Source organism: Meleagris gallopavo, chromosome 7 (genome assembly GCF_905368555.1).
Source record: "Meleagris gallopavo chromosome 7, MGAL_WU_HG_1.1, whole genome shotgun sequence".
Classification (NCBI taxonomy): Eukaryota; Metazoa; Chordata; class Aves; order Galliformes; family Phasianidae; genus Meleagris; species Meleagris gallopavo.
The window spans coordinates 17134433-17154158 of NC_139410.1; the positions used below are offsets into that span (position 1 = coordinate 17134433).

General features: G+C 36.5%; 1 protein-coding gene and 1 long non-coding RNA gene across 6 annotated transcripts in view; one reads left to right on the forward strand and one right to left on the reverse strand.

Moving 5' to 3' along the window:
* Window positions 1-657: 657 nt before the first annotated feature.
* Window positions 658-19726, reverse strand: part of ITGA6 (integrin subunit alpha 6) — a 39438-nt gene continuing 20369 nt past the window's right edge. For 3 of the 5 annotated variants that reach the window (XM_085227600.1, XM_085227598.1, XM_010713747.4), the window contains exons 5-25: window positions 19277-19408; window positions 16790-17000; window positions 16151-16344; window positions 15926-16014; window positions 15035-15162; window positions 13431-13526; window positions 12970-13031; window positions 11830-11987; window positions 10923-11078; window positions 10298-10413; window positions 9425-9614; window positions 9257-9340; window positions 8980-9059; window positions 8741-8818; window positions 8539-8641; window positions 7936-8109; window positions 6894-6992; window positions 6423-6533; window positions 6246-6344; window positions 5793-5918; window positions 658-2737 (exon numbers count right to left, since the gene is read on the reverse strand). In XM_085227600.1, coding sequence (XP_085083726.1) covers window positions 2579-2737; window positions 5793-5918; window positions 6246-6344; window positions 6423-6533; window positions 6894-6992; window positions 7936-8109; window positions 8539-8641; window positions 8741-8818; window positions 8980-9059; window positions 9257-9340; window positions 9425-9614; window positions 10298-10413; window positions 10923-11078; window positions 11830-11987; window positions 12970-13031; window positions 13431-13526; window positions 15035-15162; window positions 15926-16014; window positions 16151-16344; window positions 16790-17000; window positions 19277-19408 — 2645 coding nt within the window. In that variant the 3' untranslated portion in view covers window positions 658-2578. Of the gene's footprint in view, window positions 2738-4240; window positions 4371-5792; window positions 5919-6245; window positions 6345-6422; window positions 6534-6893; window positions 6993-7935; window positions 8110-8538; window positions 8642-8740; window positions 8819-8979; window positions 9060-9256; window positions 9341-9424; window positions 9615-10297; window positions 10414-10922; window positions 11079-11829; window positions 11988-12969; window positions 13032-13430; window positions 13527-15034; window positions 15163-15925; window positions 16015-16150; window positions 16345-16789; window positions 17001-19276; window positions 19409-19726 lie in introns of all 5 variants that reach the window. The other 2 variants (XM_085227601.1, XM_085227599.1) reach the window with 1 other exon arrangement.
* LOC109368578 (uncharacterized) lies at window positions 2684-17002 on the forward strand. Its single transcript, XR_002116751.3, has 2 exons — window positions 2684-2821; window positions 4930-17002. It is a non-coding gene; the product is annotated as an uncharacterized LOC109368578 (long non-coding RNA).

Consider the following 19726-nt stretch of genomic DNA (forward strand, 5'->3'; position numbering starts at 1 on the left):
ATTGCCTTAAGTTGTGTCAGGGGAATATTAAGAAAAATTTCTTCTCTTGGAAGAGTGGTGAGGTACTGGAACAGGCTGCCCAGGCAGGCAGTGCAGTCATCATCCCTGGAGGTGTTCAAGAAGAGCAAATGTTGCACTTGGGAACGTGGGTTAGTGGGTATGGCAGTGATGGTTGGACTAGATGATCTCAGTAGTATTTTCTAACTTTCTGGATTCTACGATTTCCTTTTAGCAAAGCAACTTGAAGACTTGATGTCTTAAATTTAGAGATAAGCCAGAGGGTTTCTTTTGAGATTTTCTTTTTTTCCTGTGTCGTTTTGTTTTTTGTCTTTTTTGAGTTGAAACTGGATCCTGTGGCCAAGTAGTTGTTGGTCAGTAGCATATTTCACTGCTAGGTACAGAGGTGGGTCAGACCCTTGACTGGTTTTTCTAAGCCTAGCAGTGCTGTGGCCCAGCTGTTGGAGTGCTAGGAACTGTGGCAGCTGGCCTGCAGGTGTGAGACTGAGTTATCTGCCCCCTGGCAATGAGCAGGTCTCTTAGGGGGAATGGCAATATTTACAGCGTGAATGTTGATGTTTGCATTTCTGAAGTACCAGTGAGCCTAGCTGTGACTATCTCATGTAATTATGATAAGAAACCACAATTATCAGAACAATGTTTAATTTTAAAAAATTTATTTCACACTTCTATACAAATATCCACAGGTAATTTCTAATAATGGAATGATGTAGCATTGTTAGCTGATATTTAAAAAAAAATAGTTTGAAATAAAGGTATACCAGTGATGTGACTTATTGAAAATAATTTTCAGTTTAGCACTGCAAAGACATTCATGGTCTTGACAGGGGAGGGCCACAATCTGCTTTGAAATCAGAGGCTGGGAGTAGTTGGTTGTCAAGCATCTTAGCACCTCGTTAGCCTGGCTTCTTATGCTGCTGAGCCTTTCAGTGAATAAGCTGTTTTTAAGAAAGCTCAAAAACTGAGCAGCTAAATGCGTTTGTCAGGGTCATGTACTGAGATTACTTAATGGGAGGAAGAAGAGTCTACTAAATTACTGCCCTTTCTATAAGGATAGTATTTTAGGTGAGCATAGCTTCTAAAAAGGTATCTTAATAGTTAGTAGCAGAAATCAGCCACCTGACAACTGCCCTCATTGCAGGTTTTCACCTCTGAGAGGAAAAAGTACCAAAAGGTTTTTGCATAGTTCAAACTGCTAACAACTAACACACGTGCTTCTTGAGCAGAACTTTGTTCTATATGGAATAAACAACTCCAAAATAATCTTCATTCTTAAGGAGTACCAGTGCTTTAGAAGGATAAAAGAAAAAGGGTAAACTCTTTATGTAGTTTTAATCAATGGTTAGATTGCTGATAAGCACAGCATTGTGGCTGTTGTCTTAAGAGCGCTCGGGTTTTCAAGAGGGTTCAGTAGTCTCAAAGTGGATCAGCTCAGATCCTCATAGTTAAGTTAGGCATATACAGCCTCGTCAAGTGCTTTGTAACAGTTGTAGTAGTCAACACCCTTTGCCAGACAGGAAGTCCTTATGAAGCTGGAAAGCTGTTTCCAGAGAACTTCTCACTTCTAGTAAAGTATAAAACTATCTTAAAAACCCTACCTATGCTTGGTGTCTGAACTGCTTAATAGTCTGAAGTAATGTACAAAGTCATATTACAAAACCTGGTAGTTCCTATTAGATCAAGTTACAAATATCATGAAAAAAAAAATCCCATGTACGTCACTGGAATAAATATTTACAGTTTTAGAAAGCATTGGCACCTTCAGTGATTTATTAAAATGCAACGAAAGCCTCAGGTCTCACCTTCTGAAGTTCATAAGCACAGTGGTTTCAAGATTCAGGTAAGTCTTTGGCCTAACAGTCAGTCAAAGACAACAACTGATAACAAAAATAAATACAAAAATGACTAAAATATATATATACAAAAAGTACATCTAATATTCAAGCCTCTTTTTAAAAAACTAACAAAAAAACAACCTGTGTATATTTGTTGTGGGCAAGATTTACATAATCTGATTTTATAAATTGAGCAACATGACCTATTGTGCATACAACTGAAGATGATGCTTTTTGTAAGCCCTAGCTATTGTGGCAGCAAAGCTTATGACTAAAATAGATTTGCAGGTCTTCAGACGATACTTGAGCTACGTATGTTAAGGCCAGTGTGTTTGTAAGGGACCACGCATCAAGGGAAGGCTGGAGAATTTATGCTGATCTCAATCATGCATTGCTAGCATTCCCAGGAACATGAGGAGCACAGGAAAAAGCCTGCCAGAGTGGGTTTGCATGTTCTGCAGAAGAGAGCCCAAATCAACACAGTGTCTTCTAAACCCTGAGTTAGATTTGAAGGGGGAAAAAAGAGGCGGAGTAGAAATTAAATAGTGCCAATAAGAACTGACAAAGCAATTTTAACTGTGCAAACAGAAGCTGCAGTATAAGTAGTAATATCTACATACAAACAGTGAAGATGTCCATAGTGTTCATAGGTCTAAGTCCATGAGTTTACCATTAACGAAAGCATTATCGTCTATCTGAACTTTGAGGAGGGAAACAGCTTTTTCCTAAGAATAACTTTCATTGTCATTCCATTTTGTGAACCACTGTTTTGTCTCAAGATCTTTGCATTTCCCGTCTTTGATCTCTCGTTCTTCTTTTCGAATTCTTACAGCATGATAGCGGGGGACACTGTCATCGTACCTGGAACGCTGGAAGAACCCACACTGGGGCGAGGAGAAAAAGAAGAGTTTAGACTGAAGTTGCTGTAGAAGTACTACAATTACAGAGGCAACGCATTCTTCATAAAGGTAAGAAAACTGAATACAAAAAGATATAGACTTAGAACGGACCATATGAGTCTTCCTCTAAAGTTGTTCTGTCATATAATCGAGAAAACGCCATGCTAAACAAAGGTGTACATGCAGTTCAGGAGCACTTACTTCTCCTGAATCAAAGGAAGGTATGTACTTCATTACCTTCCTGTACGTTGACGTAATTTACCATTAAACTTGTAGAAAGATTTCCAGGGCTTTCAAGGAAAGCTTACACTAGTGGTCGTCTTTTCAAAGCACCATCACTACTATACTACCTTAACTAACCATACATGTACAGTACTAGAGCACAAGTCTTGCTTAATTTGCCACAAAGTGAAAAATTACACTATTTAAATTTAAATTTTGTAAATTCTCTGCTGAACACCTCCCTCAATGAAATACAGTAAACCTTGTTTGTGCCCTGAAAGTTTTCTTGTTAATCAAAACAACTATAAAACCTGATTTTTTTTTTTTTTTTTTTAACTGCTTAAGATTGAAATGAAGATTCAAAATAAAATGAGCTTTGCCCACAACGGTACAGAGATGATGACTGGCAAACATTTGACATGTTGATAGGTTTCTGAAGTCAAGACCGAAAGTACAAGACATTGTGCCAAATTGTGATTACATACTACTAGCAAAAAAAACAAAAGAGGTAGGGTTTCATTTGTGACTTGTTTAAAAATAAATTTTCAATAGACCTGTCTTTTAAGAGGAAAAAAAAAACAACAAAGCATAGATAAAAATTTAGTCCATCTTGTAATGCAGATTTAATTACATGTAGTTTCAACAGATTTTAGATAAGAATTCCTTCCCAACCTCTCATCTCAAAGCATCTCTAATTAATATCCTGTACGGGCATGTATTATCTTGAGTAAAAGTTGAGTAAAGAAACATAAGTTGTCATGCATCCTTGTAGCTTCAGCAGAGAAGTTTCTTCTAGAAAAGTATTTTCCAAACTGAATGAAAATAGGTGTTTCCACAGCAACTACCTTTTATTTCAGAAAATTCCTTTCAGTATTAGCAACTTTATTTATAAGCATGCAGTAAAAGGTTAATAAAGCAAGTTTGTTTTCTAGGTAGTTTTAGCTGTAAATATTATCTCTGCATTGCTGATTACCATCTCTAAAACTTAAAAAAAAAAAAAAAAAAAAAACAAAACTTGTTAAAACATCAGTTAAAAAAGCTAAAAACCACTGCAACAGATCAATATGTTTTCTAGAGAACTAAAAGCTTCTTAGACCAGGGTAATGACCTGTGTTTATGTACACTAAAAGCTGAAAATAAGCAAGCAAGTACTAACAGTCTGAAATTCAAAAGTTAATAGAAAATATGCAGCAAAAGCTTCATCGTTAGCCACCACACCCACAGCATGTGCCACCACAGCTAAAATTAAAAAATATCATCAATTACCAATTACAGAAGTAGATCAATACTACGCATCAGAAGTAAGCCTCTCTTTATCAGATGGCTGAGCATGGATCTCAGCCTTGTGATATGTGGCATCGTAATGATCTTTCTTACTTCTTTTGAAGAAACCACACTACAAGGAAGCAAGGTATTTAGTCAATTTCAGTGGACCAGAAGAAGAGTTAAACCTATTAGAACTGACTAGAACAACCTTTCCATAATCCCTTCACAGGCTGGTTGCCTGACCTGTTTTAGGAAGTTTTCACAAGAAAAGTCAGCTGCTGTTTTGAGAACTTCTGGGACTAACTTACTCTATACAAAAGCAAAATAACCTGAGGTGTAAGGAATATTATTTTAGAGGCTTAATTTTAAACTTTTAATGCATTATTTTTTGAAGAAAAACTAATCATACAGCATGTCTGTAGCAACTAAAGCTGTGTGTAAAGACAGCAAGATCTCTATATAAAAACCAATTTATGCACAGGGTAAATGCTTTGACTTGTTCAACAGGAGCATGTGTCTCATCCCCAGCCACATAATTGCCTATGATGTACAGTGTTTGTTCTTCATAAGATGATTTTTTGTCATCAAGAGAAAGAGTTCACAGTGTGTATGAGAGCATTTTCATGTGCAGTAGAAAACTAGTAATTGTACCTAACAGCCCATCCAAAACATTAATGATTATTTATTAGATTTGCAACAGACTGTCCATTTCTTTGAGAAGGAAGAAATCAAAAGTACTCTGTGAGAAGTCATCTTTAGCAAGCAGTAAGTCCAACAATGCCACCTGCTCCAGTTTCTCCAAAGGAAAGTGACAAGATATTCCTCTTCACCCACTCTTTCTAAATGAGTGTCTTCTTTCCCATCAACTTATATTAACTGCCGAAGCCAGTAAGTAATAAGAATAAAGTAATTACCCCATTTTACTTGGAGACACAGTTAGTTGTAAAAATGCCAAAGGGGGTTTAAAAAGTACTTGTATTTTTTCCTTTGCAAATTCTTAATTTTTCCTTTTAAATACAAATTTACTCCTTCTGGGTTTCTAAGATAAGGAGTCCATACAAAAGAAATTGAACACACAGGTAATGTGCTATTTTTGTATCTTTTGTTGTTGTATTTTTTTTCCCCTGTCTACTCTTGAGTTGAATAGCATTAGAAATACCATGAGAAAAAAGCCCTCCTAAAACATCTGTGGAAAGTTCACAAAGTTTTACACCTAACCCAGCAGCCCCAGTTATTATCCATCTGTATTGAAGTACCTACAGTCTCTCTGGCCAGGTGTTTTGAAGTCTGGCCAAAGTTTTAGACATTTCCTTTTGAGGATCTAGAAACAGAATTATTTCCTACCAAGGATAGAAATGAATTTTCTTATATGACCATTCTCATGCCAAATGTTCAAAAATTGAGAAACTGATACAGGTTATGTACATTTTGGGCTGTTTTGCTGTGTTTTGAGTCCCAAATGCAAACAAAAAATAATTAACTGTTTGCTTAATTTTTTTCTTGTCACCTGTATGCCAGGAAACATGAAATAATCAAATAAGTAAAAACTTACTTTCCATAACAAGAACACTAGGAGCGCAAGCATCAGTACTCCCGCAAAAATAGCCACTGCGATGATCCACCAAGGCACTCCTGTATAAAGGGCTACTGGCTTTGCAGGAAAGACTGTAACACGCACCTAGGGGAAAAGAAAACATGAACAGATTGAAAAAGCATTTCAAAAGCATTCATGTTTAATATAAAACTGTAATTTATAGGTTTTTTTTTTTTCCCTACTTCTCTCATTACCAAATGTCTTTGAAGAAAAAGTTCCTATGGGTATCATTTCAATACAGCAGCAAGTTTTTCAACCAAATAGAATGTGTAAAAGATCACAAATTCAAAATTTGATTTTAAAAATCCAATATATTAGCTCCTTTTGCTTAGAACAGTTTATCTTTTCCAGTCTTTGAGATAAGTTGGAAACATAACATGATCTGTGGCTAGCATTAAGTGCTGAACCTACCTGAGCAGCTTCATTTGTGAGTTTGACGTTCTTAGCTGCAGCAGGAACACTGATTGAGGCTCTAACAAGAATGTCCAGGTAGTTCATTTTGGAGTATTCCTGTTCCAAAATAAAATCAGTTACTAGACATATGACAGGAGAGAACTCTAAACTTTCAGAAATGGCAAGAGGACTTACTTCCAAGAAAGTACTGTTCCACAGTCTGGAACGCAGCAAAATCGATGCCTTGCTGTCAAAACCTTTCAGAGGACATTTTATGTCCACACACCGTGCATTCACCTTGCAGTCCTGCAGTTACAAATTTTACACGTAAAAGCATCTTCACAATTCTGCATCAGGATTTAAAATTGGACTCTAAACATGGTATTTAGGCACAAGAACCAAAATCTGTACCAACAGCAATGGGAAAATATGATGAAGGTGCAATTAGTGTTTATTTTAGCATAGATAACTATGGAGAAATTCTTTCCTAGTTTTCTCACCTCAGCAGGTAAATAAGAATTAACAAATTCTAAAAGCATCAATGCTTGGATTTAAGATAGAAACAAATCAAAGCCCTATCATTTTTCACACTGCCAAACTCCAAAAAGCCCTGTTAAGAGTGGAAAGGGAAATGTCCAACAAGACTAGTTGATGCATTATGCTTACCAAGGTCTTATATTTTCTTTCTGAAAACAAAGAAAATGTCTTGCTGTCTGTAATCTGCTTCTCTGCAATCTCACGCTTTCTTCTTGAGTTATGGGATTCCTTTAAAATAAAGTGTTTTTGTCACAATTCTGTCTTAATTCTGTCTCTTCGTATAGGACAAAAACAATTCTTGTTCCTAGATCAGTATGATTATTGTTATACATCCCCCTTTTTCTACATTCATTGCTAATAACAGAATCATGAAAATTTGAGATTAACCACTAAAAAGCAACTGCTTACTTTCTTTTGACACGTCAATGAGTTTTTAGAAAAGGCTTTTCATGCTGTTTCTGTTTTTGTTCTGTGTATATGGCATTAATGTTACTGTGTTAATAGATTTACAGATGATATGGTCAGTACACACTGGCTTGGTTTTTTTTTGAAATATATAATCACAGAAAGTTTAGTAACGGTCAACGGATGAGAACAGGTTTAAGTGCGTGCAGTTTTAGTAGCTACAATTACAAGTTCTTTCAGATGACCTTGAGATTATATGAAAAACAATGAAAATGAGGGCTCATGGGGCTTAGAAAAGCTTGCTAGATTGGCATAATGAAACTCCTGTTTGATAAATGTGTTTATTTGCAAGAAATACACTACAAGTAAGCGCAAGCTTTTTCTCCTTCAAAAAAGTACAGGGAATTCCCCCTCATGCTGGGCCAGTGGTTACTTTTTATTTTTTCCATGTAGGAAAATAAACAGATTTCAGTAATGTTGATGAAATGCATTAAAGCTAAGAACAGTTTCATCCTTTGAGAGCCAAAGGTACCAGTGCAGATATAATCACCGAGACATAGCATCTGTCCTTCAGTTTACTTCATTATCTATTTTACCAATTCTCTTAACAATCTTAGCCCCTAACATATTGTTTATCTATCATGCTTACAACTTTCCTAAGACAAAAAAATTCCTTCTGGAGGTAAGCTCTTACACTCTGTTATCACATGCTGTGGTGTTTTAATGGTGAAGCCATTAGTGAATACAGGAAGATAGGATAACGTACCGCAACATGCAAAAAATTGATTTCATTCTGTGGTTGACAGGAAATCTTTTCCAAGCCCTTGGAGTCTATTTTCATCAAATACAGCAGCCATTTACCATTGCTAACTTCTTTTGGCCACTGGATGTCCAGGGAAGCTGTACCAAATGTTTTCAGTGGCCTGCCCAAGTTGGTTACCTGTGAAAATAAACTTTCTTTACGTTGTGCAATCTGTTCCAAAGAGATTTATCACCATTACTGACTTGGAGTCATGCAGATAACAGGAAATTAGAAAGCCACTAAAAGACAATGAAAGCACCTTAAAGACAAAATGTATATGAAAACTAGCACAGCTGGAAGGCAACTAAATGTCAAGCTTATAAGATCAAAAATTCATAACATTAAGCTGCTGATGTTTAGAAGTCTGTCTTCATATGAAACACCCACTGTTTAGACTTAACAAATCATTTGTCTACACAACTGTAGCAAAATCCAAGTTTACGACAAACTTTTGACACAGAAAGAAACAGATCCTGCTCCCGCAGTTTGGAAAAATCTATTTTTAAATCCAGCAACGTTTTTGAGAATTAACACACACAAAAGGAGAAACTGTTCTAAATTACTCACTCTGAATTCATACTCTATGAGGTTTCCAATATTATCTTCAGATTTCATAGCACTCTCACCAACGATGTTACCTCCAAAATATACCTGAGAAGGCTTAGCCACTCTGTTCAGGTACAAGGAAACAAATCAGGTTGTAATGAAGTCTGCGGCAGAGGTGCTCCCCCCCAGCCTGCAACCCTATTTGTTCTGCTATCAAACTTACCCAGTGAGCGACAAAAGCAATTCAAGAACCACTTTAGCACTGGCTGTAATTGCAGTTGAATTTACTTGAGTACTTGTTCTACAACGGAAAGGAAACAGCGCTGCTGATTTTACAAGTTTAGAAGTTTTTCATTTTACATTTCATAATTGCATTTATGAATCAAACCACTAATTCAAAATGTTTACGGCCATATGTCAAAATATAATGCGCACAAACACACACACACAAAGAAAGCTTACGTCTCCAGCTTTAGGTTAATGTCCAAGTCTGTTGTATCAACATTCACTTTAGTGGTACTTAAGATCAGATAAAAGGTTACCTAGGTGAGAAAGAACATCGAGGAAACGTGAATGTTTTCAAAAAGATATTAATATGTGCAATATTATAGTAACACACCATCAAATTCTAAAGTTAAAAGACAGATCTAGGCCAAATTTCCAGTTATGACATAGAAACTTTGAAAGACTGCAGTCAGGAATCAAATTGTATAGCTTGAATAAAGTAAGTACAACTCACATTGGAATTTCTCTTGAACGGATTTCCAAGTTCACACTCTGCTTGAGAGCCATTTTGGTTAGCACCACACGTGAGCTGTTTTTCCTGAATAAATAGAACACATTTGTAATTCAATTTACGCTTAAAACATTTTAAAATTTGAATACCCTTTCTCTTAAAAACACTTACAGGATATCCTCTCATCTCCCTGAATGCAGAATAAGTCAGACTATCTGGAAAAGTTGCAATTAGTTTAGCTTCGTATGCATCTTCTCCATCTTTCTGTGGATTTCTTGCATCAGATGGATTATTTGTCACTGTTATTTCCAGGGCAATATCTTTCTGATCTTTTAAAAGGAGCACTGGAATGCCATTTTCACTGCAGAAACAGAATACACAGAGCTGTGCATAAAGGAAACAAATGTGTTTCAAAGTTTGTTTCTTACTATGGTTTACCCAAACATAATTCTCTCTCTTAGTGAAGAATTACTGTAAAGAACATAAACATAGGAATGGTCATAGTATTTCTGTGGCACCCTCTGCTAAAGGCTGACTGTTCACAGTAAGTAAACATACTTCCTTCTGTGTTTTCTTTTTTACATCTCCTTTCTAGTACCACTGGCCCTCCAAGGAGGAGGGGTGCAATGGGATGCTGGCTTTCTGTTACAGTGTAACAATTTTGCCATTAACTTCTCTTAACTGCTCCTTAGGCTAGTGGACAAGAGCATACTGTAACTATACATTTAATAGTACCACACAGATCTACTGCAAAGCTGGTCATCATTTCTCCAGCAGCTAGAAACCTTCTAAATTTCAGACCAAATCTCCATGGTTGCAGCCGCTTTACATCCACCGTTTGACTCTGTACCATCACTCTTCTTCTAAAGCTCAGCCCCACTCCCCCATGATTGTCACCCTGACACCTACAACTACACAGGACTCTATTTGCCAGGCCAACACAACAAAGCTGTTCCATCTCCCAGAATAGTCTAAAAAGTTGTTTTATTTTCAGCACTTGTCAATAATTTGAATTTTAGTAGTCACTGCTAAATCAAGTCTTACATTGGTAAATAGGTAAATCTGTCTTCATTTCCTTCTCTAGTGCAAAACCGGTACTGAAGTTTCAGATTGCTGTGACATTCATTGTCTTCGCCACATCCTTCTTTCAAGAACTCCACCTAAATAAAACCAAAGCATTTTTATTGCATGCCACGTGGTATTAGCTTAAAATCTGATTTCTGATGTTCAGCGCATAAAGCAGCTACAGGGAGCTCAGTAACTTTCCCAGATATGTCACTGATGCAGAGCTCTAATGCTGTTACAGCATCCTATCCACGAAGGAATTAGGCTGCACGGTTTTTTTCTTGTTGTTATGTGGGATAAGTCTGCACTGCAGAAGATGAAAGATTCCCATTCTTATCTAAAAGCATACTTCCTCCTAGACATGCTGGGAAGGAGAGGGGAATAGTAAAAGCCTAACAGCCATATTATTTTCTCTTATATCACAAAAGAAATGCAGGACTAAATTCAGAACATTTTGACACATTCATAACAAAGCACAGAACATAAGCCAGTCCAGAGCCACACCACTTATTTCCTTTGGTCACAATTTAGTTTTCTACAGACTTTAGCATTCGGTGACTTTCATGGTACAGATTTCTAGGAAAATATGATATTAAAGGCTTACTTTTGTGATCTTTGTTTGAGATTCATTTGAATTTAGTATTGGTATAAGGTCCGGAAGTGCTCTCTCTTTTCTGGTGGATGATGAGCCAGACTCCAGGCCAGCAATATTAACACTGACTGCTATAGGAATTGGGCGCAGCTTATCTTTAATTTTTTCCTGATAAAAATTTCAAATGGCACAGTTAGCACACAGTGTAGAGAAGAAAAACAACCTCAAAACTACCTTTTGATACACATTTTAGAACAAGTAGTAAAGCTTTGCTACATTTCGCAGTATTACAACTATTCACTATTTAGAAACACGTAATTTTCTAAAAATATGCATGAACACAACAAATCCCAGCCTTACTGTATCTTTTTTTCTGGCTTCCTGATCTGATTACTTCTCTTAGAGTTAGGAATTACTAGGAATAATGGTAGCTCAGGCAAATGAAACATGCTATAACAATAAAATAACACACTAGAACAGTGTTGCCTTTAGGGGTCAACATAGTAGCAAAGTGAGAAGAGAGTGCAGACCAAGTTTTCCTGTTGTGCCCATTCAAACCATCTAAAACCCATGGCTTGAAATCCTTTTCCTAGTCAGTCACACCATTAAATTCTACCACTAATTCTGTGTTTTCCAATAGCTCTCAATTTTTGGCATTTTTTGACTGTCTATTGTTCTAAATTGGTTCGGCTCTCTTAACTTCCACAGCACACTGCACTGGCTGCAACTTTTATTCACTCTTTGAAAGAAAGGCAGGAGGAGGAAGCACCATGTTTGCAAGGAATAGTAAAGTACTACTGTTTTTCTCATTTCTAAGCCTTACATTGCACGTGATTTTTAAGTTGCATACAAAGATACCAGGAGGCTGAAAGAGCATGTTTTGTTATAAATGAAATAAAAATTAAATACTCTGCCTTACCTGCAGAACAAGTTTGGCTGTCACGCACTGTTTGGAGTTCTGCCCCATGAGGGTGGTACTTGCAGTGAACTGATCAGATAGATAGTCCTTAAACCGTACCCTAGATGGCAGGCCTAATTGTCTCCTCTCATTTTCCGCTTCAAATGTATAGTTGATCTCTATATGAAGAAATAAAGTAGTTTGCTACAAGGAAGAAACCTTGCCATGGTTACAAAGAAAAACTATTTAAGTATGATTTAACAGCAACATTCTAGAATAGTTTCACTCAGTGCTAACTTTCACAAATTCTCAGTATTTACAAAACATTCTCCATCTGTTGTTTACCCCTCTCTATCTGAGGGGACATGTATCCAATGGAAACTTCTAAACAAAATCCTCCTTTACTTAACTATTATTTAGAGCTGGCTGGAGCAGTTGTAATTGATTCTGTAGAGCCAGTAGAGGGCTAAGATAAGAAACCATAAATGCTCTGACATGATTCCTTGCTTTCTGTCTTGTACCAGGTAGCACCTAAGCTAAGTAGTCAGCAGGATTTTGAGGTCAATATTTGAATACCGAAAGCGGTATTCTCAAGCTTTCTAGCTATGTCTGTTGAGGCAGGGAATACCATGTTTGACATGTCAATTTTTTAACCATCTCTGTGCTCAGCAAGCTGATTTGCCAGTCTTTAGGAGCATGCATGTGAGTGGCTTCCGAATGCTGAAAGCACTTGAGCTGCTCAAGGGACCAACACCCTATTCAAGTACCTCTATGGATTTTACACGTAACTCAAAAACCCAAACACCACAAGAAGAAGAGGAGGTTAGGACTTAAAATTCTTCTTATTTCCTCTCAAAATACTACAGAGTTTTCAGAAGTGTAATAACAGCAGCATTGTAACAACTTAAGAGGAAAAAAAAAAAACAGGATATATAAGAAACTGATGCTTTACATTTTTAACTACATTTATGATACAGACCCCCAGCCTCCTATTAATACGGAGATTTATTACTGTCATAGTTTGAGATGAGTCATTATGTTTTAAGTACAATTCTTCCATGATACCACCTTAAGTTTTATATATATACATACATATATATATATATGCACATGCACACACACACACAACAAAGATTAAAATTATTTCTCTTTAAAACTTACTTATTCTTGGATTTAAATTACGAGGGTTTGCAGTATACTGAAAACATGCTTTCACATCCATCCTGTAAAAAGTGCAGAGAAATTAAAATTAATAAGACATGGTCCAATGGACTGGAAAGTTTTAATAGTCCACTGAATTATGTTATGAGTCTTATGACTCTGCTTTTCATGCTAGAACAATCATTTGCTGCTTACTAAACTGAATTAACAAAGCTAGTAAAAAATGTTTAATGAGCAATTAGAAAAAAAAACTTCTGGAATTTGCTTTCACATCTCTATTAATGAGAAAGCTGTTCAAGTTAAGATACCTTAATGTTAATATACCGAAATGTTAACAGTCCTAAGTTGCAAAGCGACACTGATTGGCCGTCATATTCCCCCCCACTCTAACAATAACTGACTGAACGAATCTAACAAATGTCAATACACCACAACTTCTGACAGAACAACTCAAACATTACCATATTTCACTGGGGTCTTCAGAGTTCTTTTTCTTTAGGTCAAGTTTGTCAGGCTGTACTGTAATGCTTTTTGTAATGCTTATGACAGGTCGAGATCTTTATTTGGGGGAAAAAAAAAAAAAACAAGGAATGAAAAGAAAGGGTAAAATAAGGAAGAGTTTCAGTTAGAATTAATGCAACAGTTCATATGAATCCAGATGTCTCTATGCCTGCACTGATTTACAGCAAAGACACCCCAAGAAACATGGGATTTGGCTTTCATAATAGTAAGAAACAAAACAATTTAAAGCTAAGCTAAGCAAGTCAGAATAAGTGACTACAACAGTGAGTAGGAAATGCCTAATGAGGGAGCAGGGTACATTAATGCAATGTTATGGTTGTTATTTTATACACACAGGAAATTCAAAGCGATGATTCCCATACCAGTGGTAATTCAGCCCTTGTGAGCAACTGTAGGTACTACAGTTCATTCAGATTAATGTCCAAAACAGCTTTAATGTGGAGCCTGGATGGCTACGGGAAACAATGCTTTTATATCCTGATTCCTCTGCATGCAGACTGCAATCATGATTCAGCCTTGCAACTTTTCCTTTCTTTCCCTTTTTGGATGGGGGATAAGAAAAGGCAGCTGTTTAAACCAGAGTCCAAACAAGCCACCTCACCCTTTTCATCACATTTAACTTTGCTGTTCATAAGCATAAAAGTTCAGTTCTCACTTCTACAAGTTGTTTTTTTTTTGTAATGCCCTTATAATTAATGCTTCTTTTGACTAAGTAGAGCATTTAATAATCTACTGAGCGTCTATTCCAGCTAGTTTATTCCCTTCCACAAGCAATGTGCTTTTGTTACACACTGTTTCAGTGTATTTAAAGGCATTCCAATTACACACACAGATTCCATACACGTTAGAGACAGAATCATCAAAAGATTGTAGGAAAGGCAATTCTCCCTGAAGGGCAGACTTCTTTTCACCACCAAAATTAGGATAACCAGTTTGGCAGTTCCATCCCTCCCTTTTGGAGACCTAATAATCACCACCAAAGCCTCAAACTTCATACAGGATTCACTGCTCTGAGGAAGAGAGTCCTCTTCCTGCTCATTACTAGTGAATTCAGCTTAACAGTAACATTAAAAGAAAAACTGGTCTGTAAAAGACCATAAGGTCATCCTAGTACATCCTTAATTAAGGCCTGTGCTAGAGAAATCAAACAGGATCCTGGCTGCAGTGCTTCTTCAGTGCTGTTTCGTAGACCCCATCACAGCCTCAGCACTTTTATGTCTCAGCTATGGAAGTGAGGTTTTCCTTTATTTTGTTCTATCTTAAATAAAGTAGGATTACTGTTATATAACAGCAGCAATGCACATCAGCATCCCACAGCAATTGCACACACTCACCCTCTTAGCCTGCACTAATCGGAAGGTAGCTTCTCAATAAGGAACAGGGAATAAAGTAACAAATCAATTCATGGATATTTTTTCTCAGAATTTCCAACTTCTAACAGCAAAAATACACTCCAGGCCAAACATCTATTTTGTTATTTCTAAGCAGTTTGTTTTTAGAAAACTGAAAATCTTGGTATAATTACAGTCCTGTAACGTAATACCTGAACACAGATACAGAATCTGAAAGGGAACCAACAGCAATATCAGGGTAGGAATTTTTATCCAGGTCCATGTTTCCAGCAATAGAGTAACCAAAGAAATTGGTGCCTGTTTTTTCACCATCAAGAATCTAAAGAGCAAACAGATTGAGGGAATTCAGACACTGAAAGCTATAAAAGTGAAATACTTAAGTGATAATTACCTTATGGAACAAAAAAGAAAACTTGTATCTTCAGATAAATAACACTGAATATGATGTCCTTTGTATAGAAATTTTGCCCATCCATTCTTCACTTGTAATATTTAGGCAGTTTAGGCACTTGAAACTTAAAAACATACTCTAGAAAATATTCTAACAGTATTCTAGAAAGTATAATTAAATTCCCTTCTCACCTTGCTAACTGAACATAATGGTCCTCAAGGAAAGAAAAAAAAAGGCACAAACAATTGTTTGTGAAAAAAGGAAAGAAGGAAGTCATGGAAGATAAAAATGAAGAAAACAATATCTCCAGAAGAAGAGAAAAAAAAATATATATATAGTTATTTCCAAAGCGAAAACTCTCCATTAATGCGAGCATTTTATCTGAATCAAGGGCAAGGAACAATTTCAGAAATCCCAGAATTTCTCAAAAAGAAAAACTTATGCATCTACTAATTCTTTCACTTCTCTTTGTATTATTGGTACCAATGGACTGTCCCTAGGGAGGAAAATGCACATTAAAAAATAAAGAACACCTAATTCCTTTGTCAGCATTACAATCTTTGAAGGTTCCTGTAAATAACTATGCATATCCACCGCCCAATTACAGTAACGGAAAGACAAAAGATAGAGAGCTCCATCATTCGCTTAATTTTGTGCAAGAGTAATTATATACAGTAGAAGTTAACATTACCTGTGCTGGTTTTGTATTTATTCCATTCTTGGATCCATGATAAATATATACTTTGCCAAAACCATCATATGGAGCCCCTACTGCAATATCTGTTGAAAATAAGTTGCAATATATAAATAATTCTTATTCTTTCTGCAGCTTTCAGTTGTGATAAAGACAACTGTTCAAAGTGTGGCATTAGCACAAAAATCATGCACGTTCCCCAGTTAGTCATTTTTCACTCACCTGGATATCCATCCTGATTAATGTCCCCAACATTTTCAACTGCAAGACCAAACATCGAGTCAGTGGTCCCATTTAAGCGAACAGGTTTTATTCCTTCCCATTTGCCTTGCTGGTTAATGTAGATGTACACAGCACCACCAATATCTCCACTTCTGTCAAAGTACTGTGGGGCTCCAACAACAATGTCTTGCCATCTTAAAGAAGGGGAAAAAAACCCCTTCAGTGCTTGTACTGAAGAACTCTAAAAAGAACTCATAGAGACTGCAGTCTCAAGGTCATCAATCAACCTGCTGCTGAACAGAGGTGATTAAAAAGTACTTTCAACTAGTCATGCAAAAACAGCTGGCAGAGGATCCACTAAGACTGCAAGCCAATTACATTCCCTACACCACATACAAGAAACTTCTTGGGTCTTCCTTTGGTATTATTTCTTCGTTTACACTAATCTCATGAATTTAAGTACAACTCATTTCTGTAGTTAAAAACATGGACTGTGTTCTGCGTGACTTTCTGACACACTCACCATTTCCTCCAGCAAAACATGTAAGATTGTTCTTTACACTTCAAATGTAAAAACCAAAGCAGAAATGAGTCAGTCTGCTATCCTATATAGGCAGCGTAAGTTAACCAAGGCCATACCCATCACTGTTGAGATCCACAACAGCCACATCATAACCAAAAGAAGAGGCCAGCCCTTCTCCTTCAAACATGTGCTCCAGCGTAAGTGCTCTCTGATTTTTCTCTTTTTTCAGTAAAACAACTGCTCCACTATGGTTGGCTCTTGGTGCACCAGACACAAAAGTCATCTCATCTTGGGAGACGATTCCTTTACCAGAGTCCAAAGAGAAACCTTTAACAGAGAAAGAAACAAACAACTTAGTGCTCATATTGTTAACAGGAAAACTAAATAACTCTACTATATTAAAGTGGCATATTGAATAGAAGTTTTCTAAAACACAGTATGATACACTGGCAATTCTATGTTTCTCTTTGAACTGGTGAATGCATGTTTATAAGTTTATACTCTTTCAATATATTCTGTTTAAGTTATCTCCCCCACAAAATGTACTATTTCATTGCTCACTCAGGTCTCCATTTTGCAGACAGTAAGTACAAGATAATTTTTTTTAAACATATTGGCTTAGAAAGGACTAAACATTACCACTTGAATATAGCTTGAGTATTTCACCTTCGACAAAATCATTATAAAACTTCTACATACAAGTCAATAAACTCTGTTACATGCAAGATGTACTGTCCATGCTTAATATTCTACATTAAATGATGTAATACAGTATTTGAGAATCACTTTATCCAGTAGTGGCAAAATTGGCAATTTTAATTTAATGCAGCTCTAAAGGACACGTCTGAATAAATTTAGTCTCAAGTATCTTTATAAAAGTTAATAAGATTTAAAAGTACATTTAAAATGGAACAAAAACAATATAATGCATATACTGACATAGCCAATAAAGCTCAAAATAAGATGATGCACACTGCAAGGAAGAAAATAGCAGCCAGCAGATAGTAATCTCCCTTTTCAAACACTTCACCACTACTATTGAAATTCTCAATTACAGCAATTCACAATGAGACAGTTTCAAAAAAATCAGGAAGAGGAGTCCACTTTGTGGGAGAAATGAGAGGGTTTGGAGAAATGCATCACAAATCAGTGCTTCTCTGAAGCCAGCTTATTTTACAAGTTACTCTTTGTCTGAATCCCTGCTGTCACATGCTTTTACTTGCAATGTATTTGTAATGAGAATGGAAAGGAGAATATCATGTTAAAGGTCTGAAGATTGTGTGACCAGATGCTGCCACCTCAGGTGGTCACAAACCTAAGTAGCTATTCATCATTACATCCACTGATTTGTCCACCTGTATGCTGGGAGGCAACGTTTTGTACACAAACTGATCTGGATGAGTATCAGATACTGCTGTCAAAAATAGAAGACCTGTAAACATATGAGTGAAAGATTGAAAAGACAAAATAGTTGAGCACAGCAGCTATAACGACATATATTTACTGTCTAAATATAGGGAACGGCTATGCTAGGGAATGCTGGCCTTGCCTTCAAGTAGTTTTGATTATGACAAATCAAAGCAGCATTTATAGTTAGATAAATGCAACATTGCATTTATTATGAAATTGCAAAAGTTCAGTTTAGTAAGACACACAGAGTAAACTGTTTACAGCAAAAGACACCACTAGTGCTACTCTTCCACATAAAAAGCCTATCAGCTTGCCTTCCTGAAATAAGCTCTTAGAATTTTTTACACCCAGTAACCACTACTCACATTTAGCTCAAGATTATTTCTTCTAATAGACATGCAGCTCTAAGTTGGCTCTTTACTCAGCTTGCTTTCATATTAACATCTTTCCTATTTGTTCAACTTCTCATTACTAACACAGAAATTCCAGCTATGAGTTACCAAAATTGTATCTGCTGTCAAAGCCAAAAGCACTAGATTAGTATAGCAGGCATTCTAAAAAATGGAGAGTAACCTACTCTCTTTACCAATTTATCTCACGAATGTACAGGAATATTCATTACCCTAAAGACATAGTTTTGCTTTTGTTTGCACAAAGCTCAAGACTCTCCTCTGCAACATGTACACACACACACACACACACACACACACACACACACTTAAAACATAAACATACTCACGTTACAGCCTGAAAAAGGCCACCATGGTTTTAAAGTCTTCAATTTGTTCGTTTGTTTGTTTTTTAAAAAAGCACTCAGGCCAGAAAATTACATTCAGGAACTCAAATGTTAGTGAACTTTTTGATACCACATAGCATTGACCTTGTGACTAAGGATTACAGATCTAAATACAGTACTTACCATTAGAAAGTGATTATAATCACTCCCTGACAATGTGTAGGTCTTCATTATCACTCTTAAATATCTTATTCCTTTAGCAGCACTTCCAGGTACCTCAGCAGGTACCAAATTACACATAAAAGTGGAGGAAGATGAGCATTATCCCAAACAATTCACATTTCACGGGGTCCTCACGTGAACAGCTTTCTCCTCCCATTCCTCCCATTATTGCATCAGACCAGATCACAAATGTTTAAGAAGCCTAAAGAGATTTACCATATATACTTTGTCCTACCTAAATAACTGTTAGCTGGAACAGGAACTAGATTCTTATCTTGGCGGCTCTCATCACCAACTTCGTAAGGCCCATCATCAAAGATACCCAGATCATAAAATGTTTGATTCTTTTGCTCTGCACGAACCACCCCTGAAGAAGTGAAATGATAAAATAAAAGCAAATGAATGATAAGGGAGAAAAATGATAAATGGTTCCCAGCTAGTACTAATTACCATGAATGAGACAGCGACTGCCATTTAAATGGGACAAACATAGACTAGCACATCGGCCTTTCAACAGGCCAAGAATTTCTAAGCTCAACCTGTGTGACAGAGCTTCTTGCTATTCCATGGAGATGTCATGCAGTGATCTGGAAAACATGAGATACTAAGAGAATTCTCAACAAAAATATGAGACTGACTTGGTCATGGACCACCCTCATCCCACTGTGCTTAATTTGACTAAGTC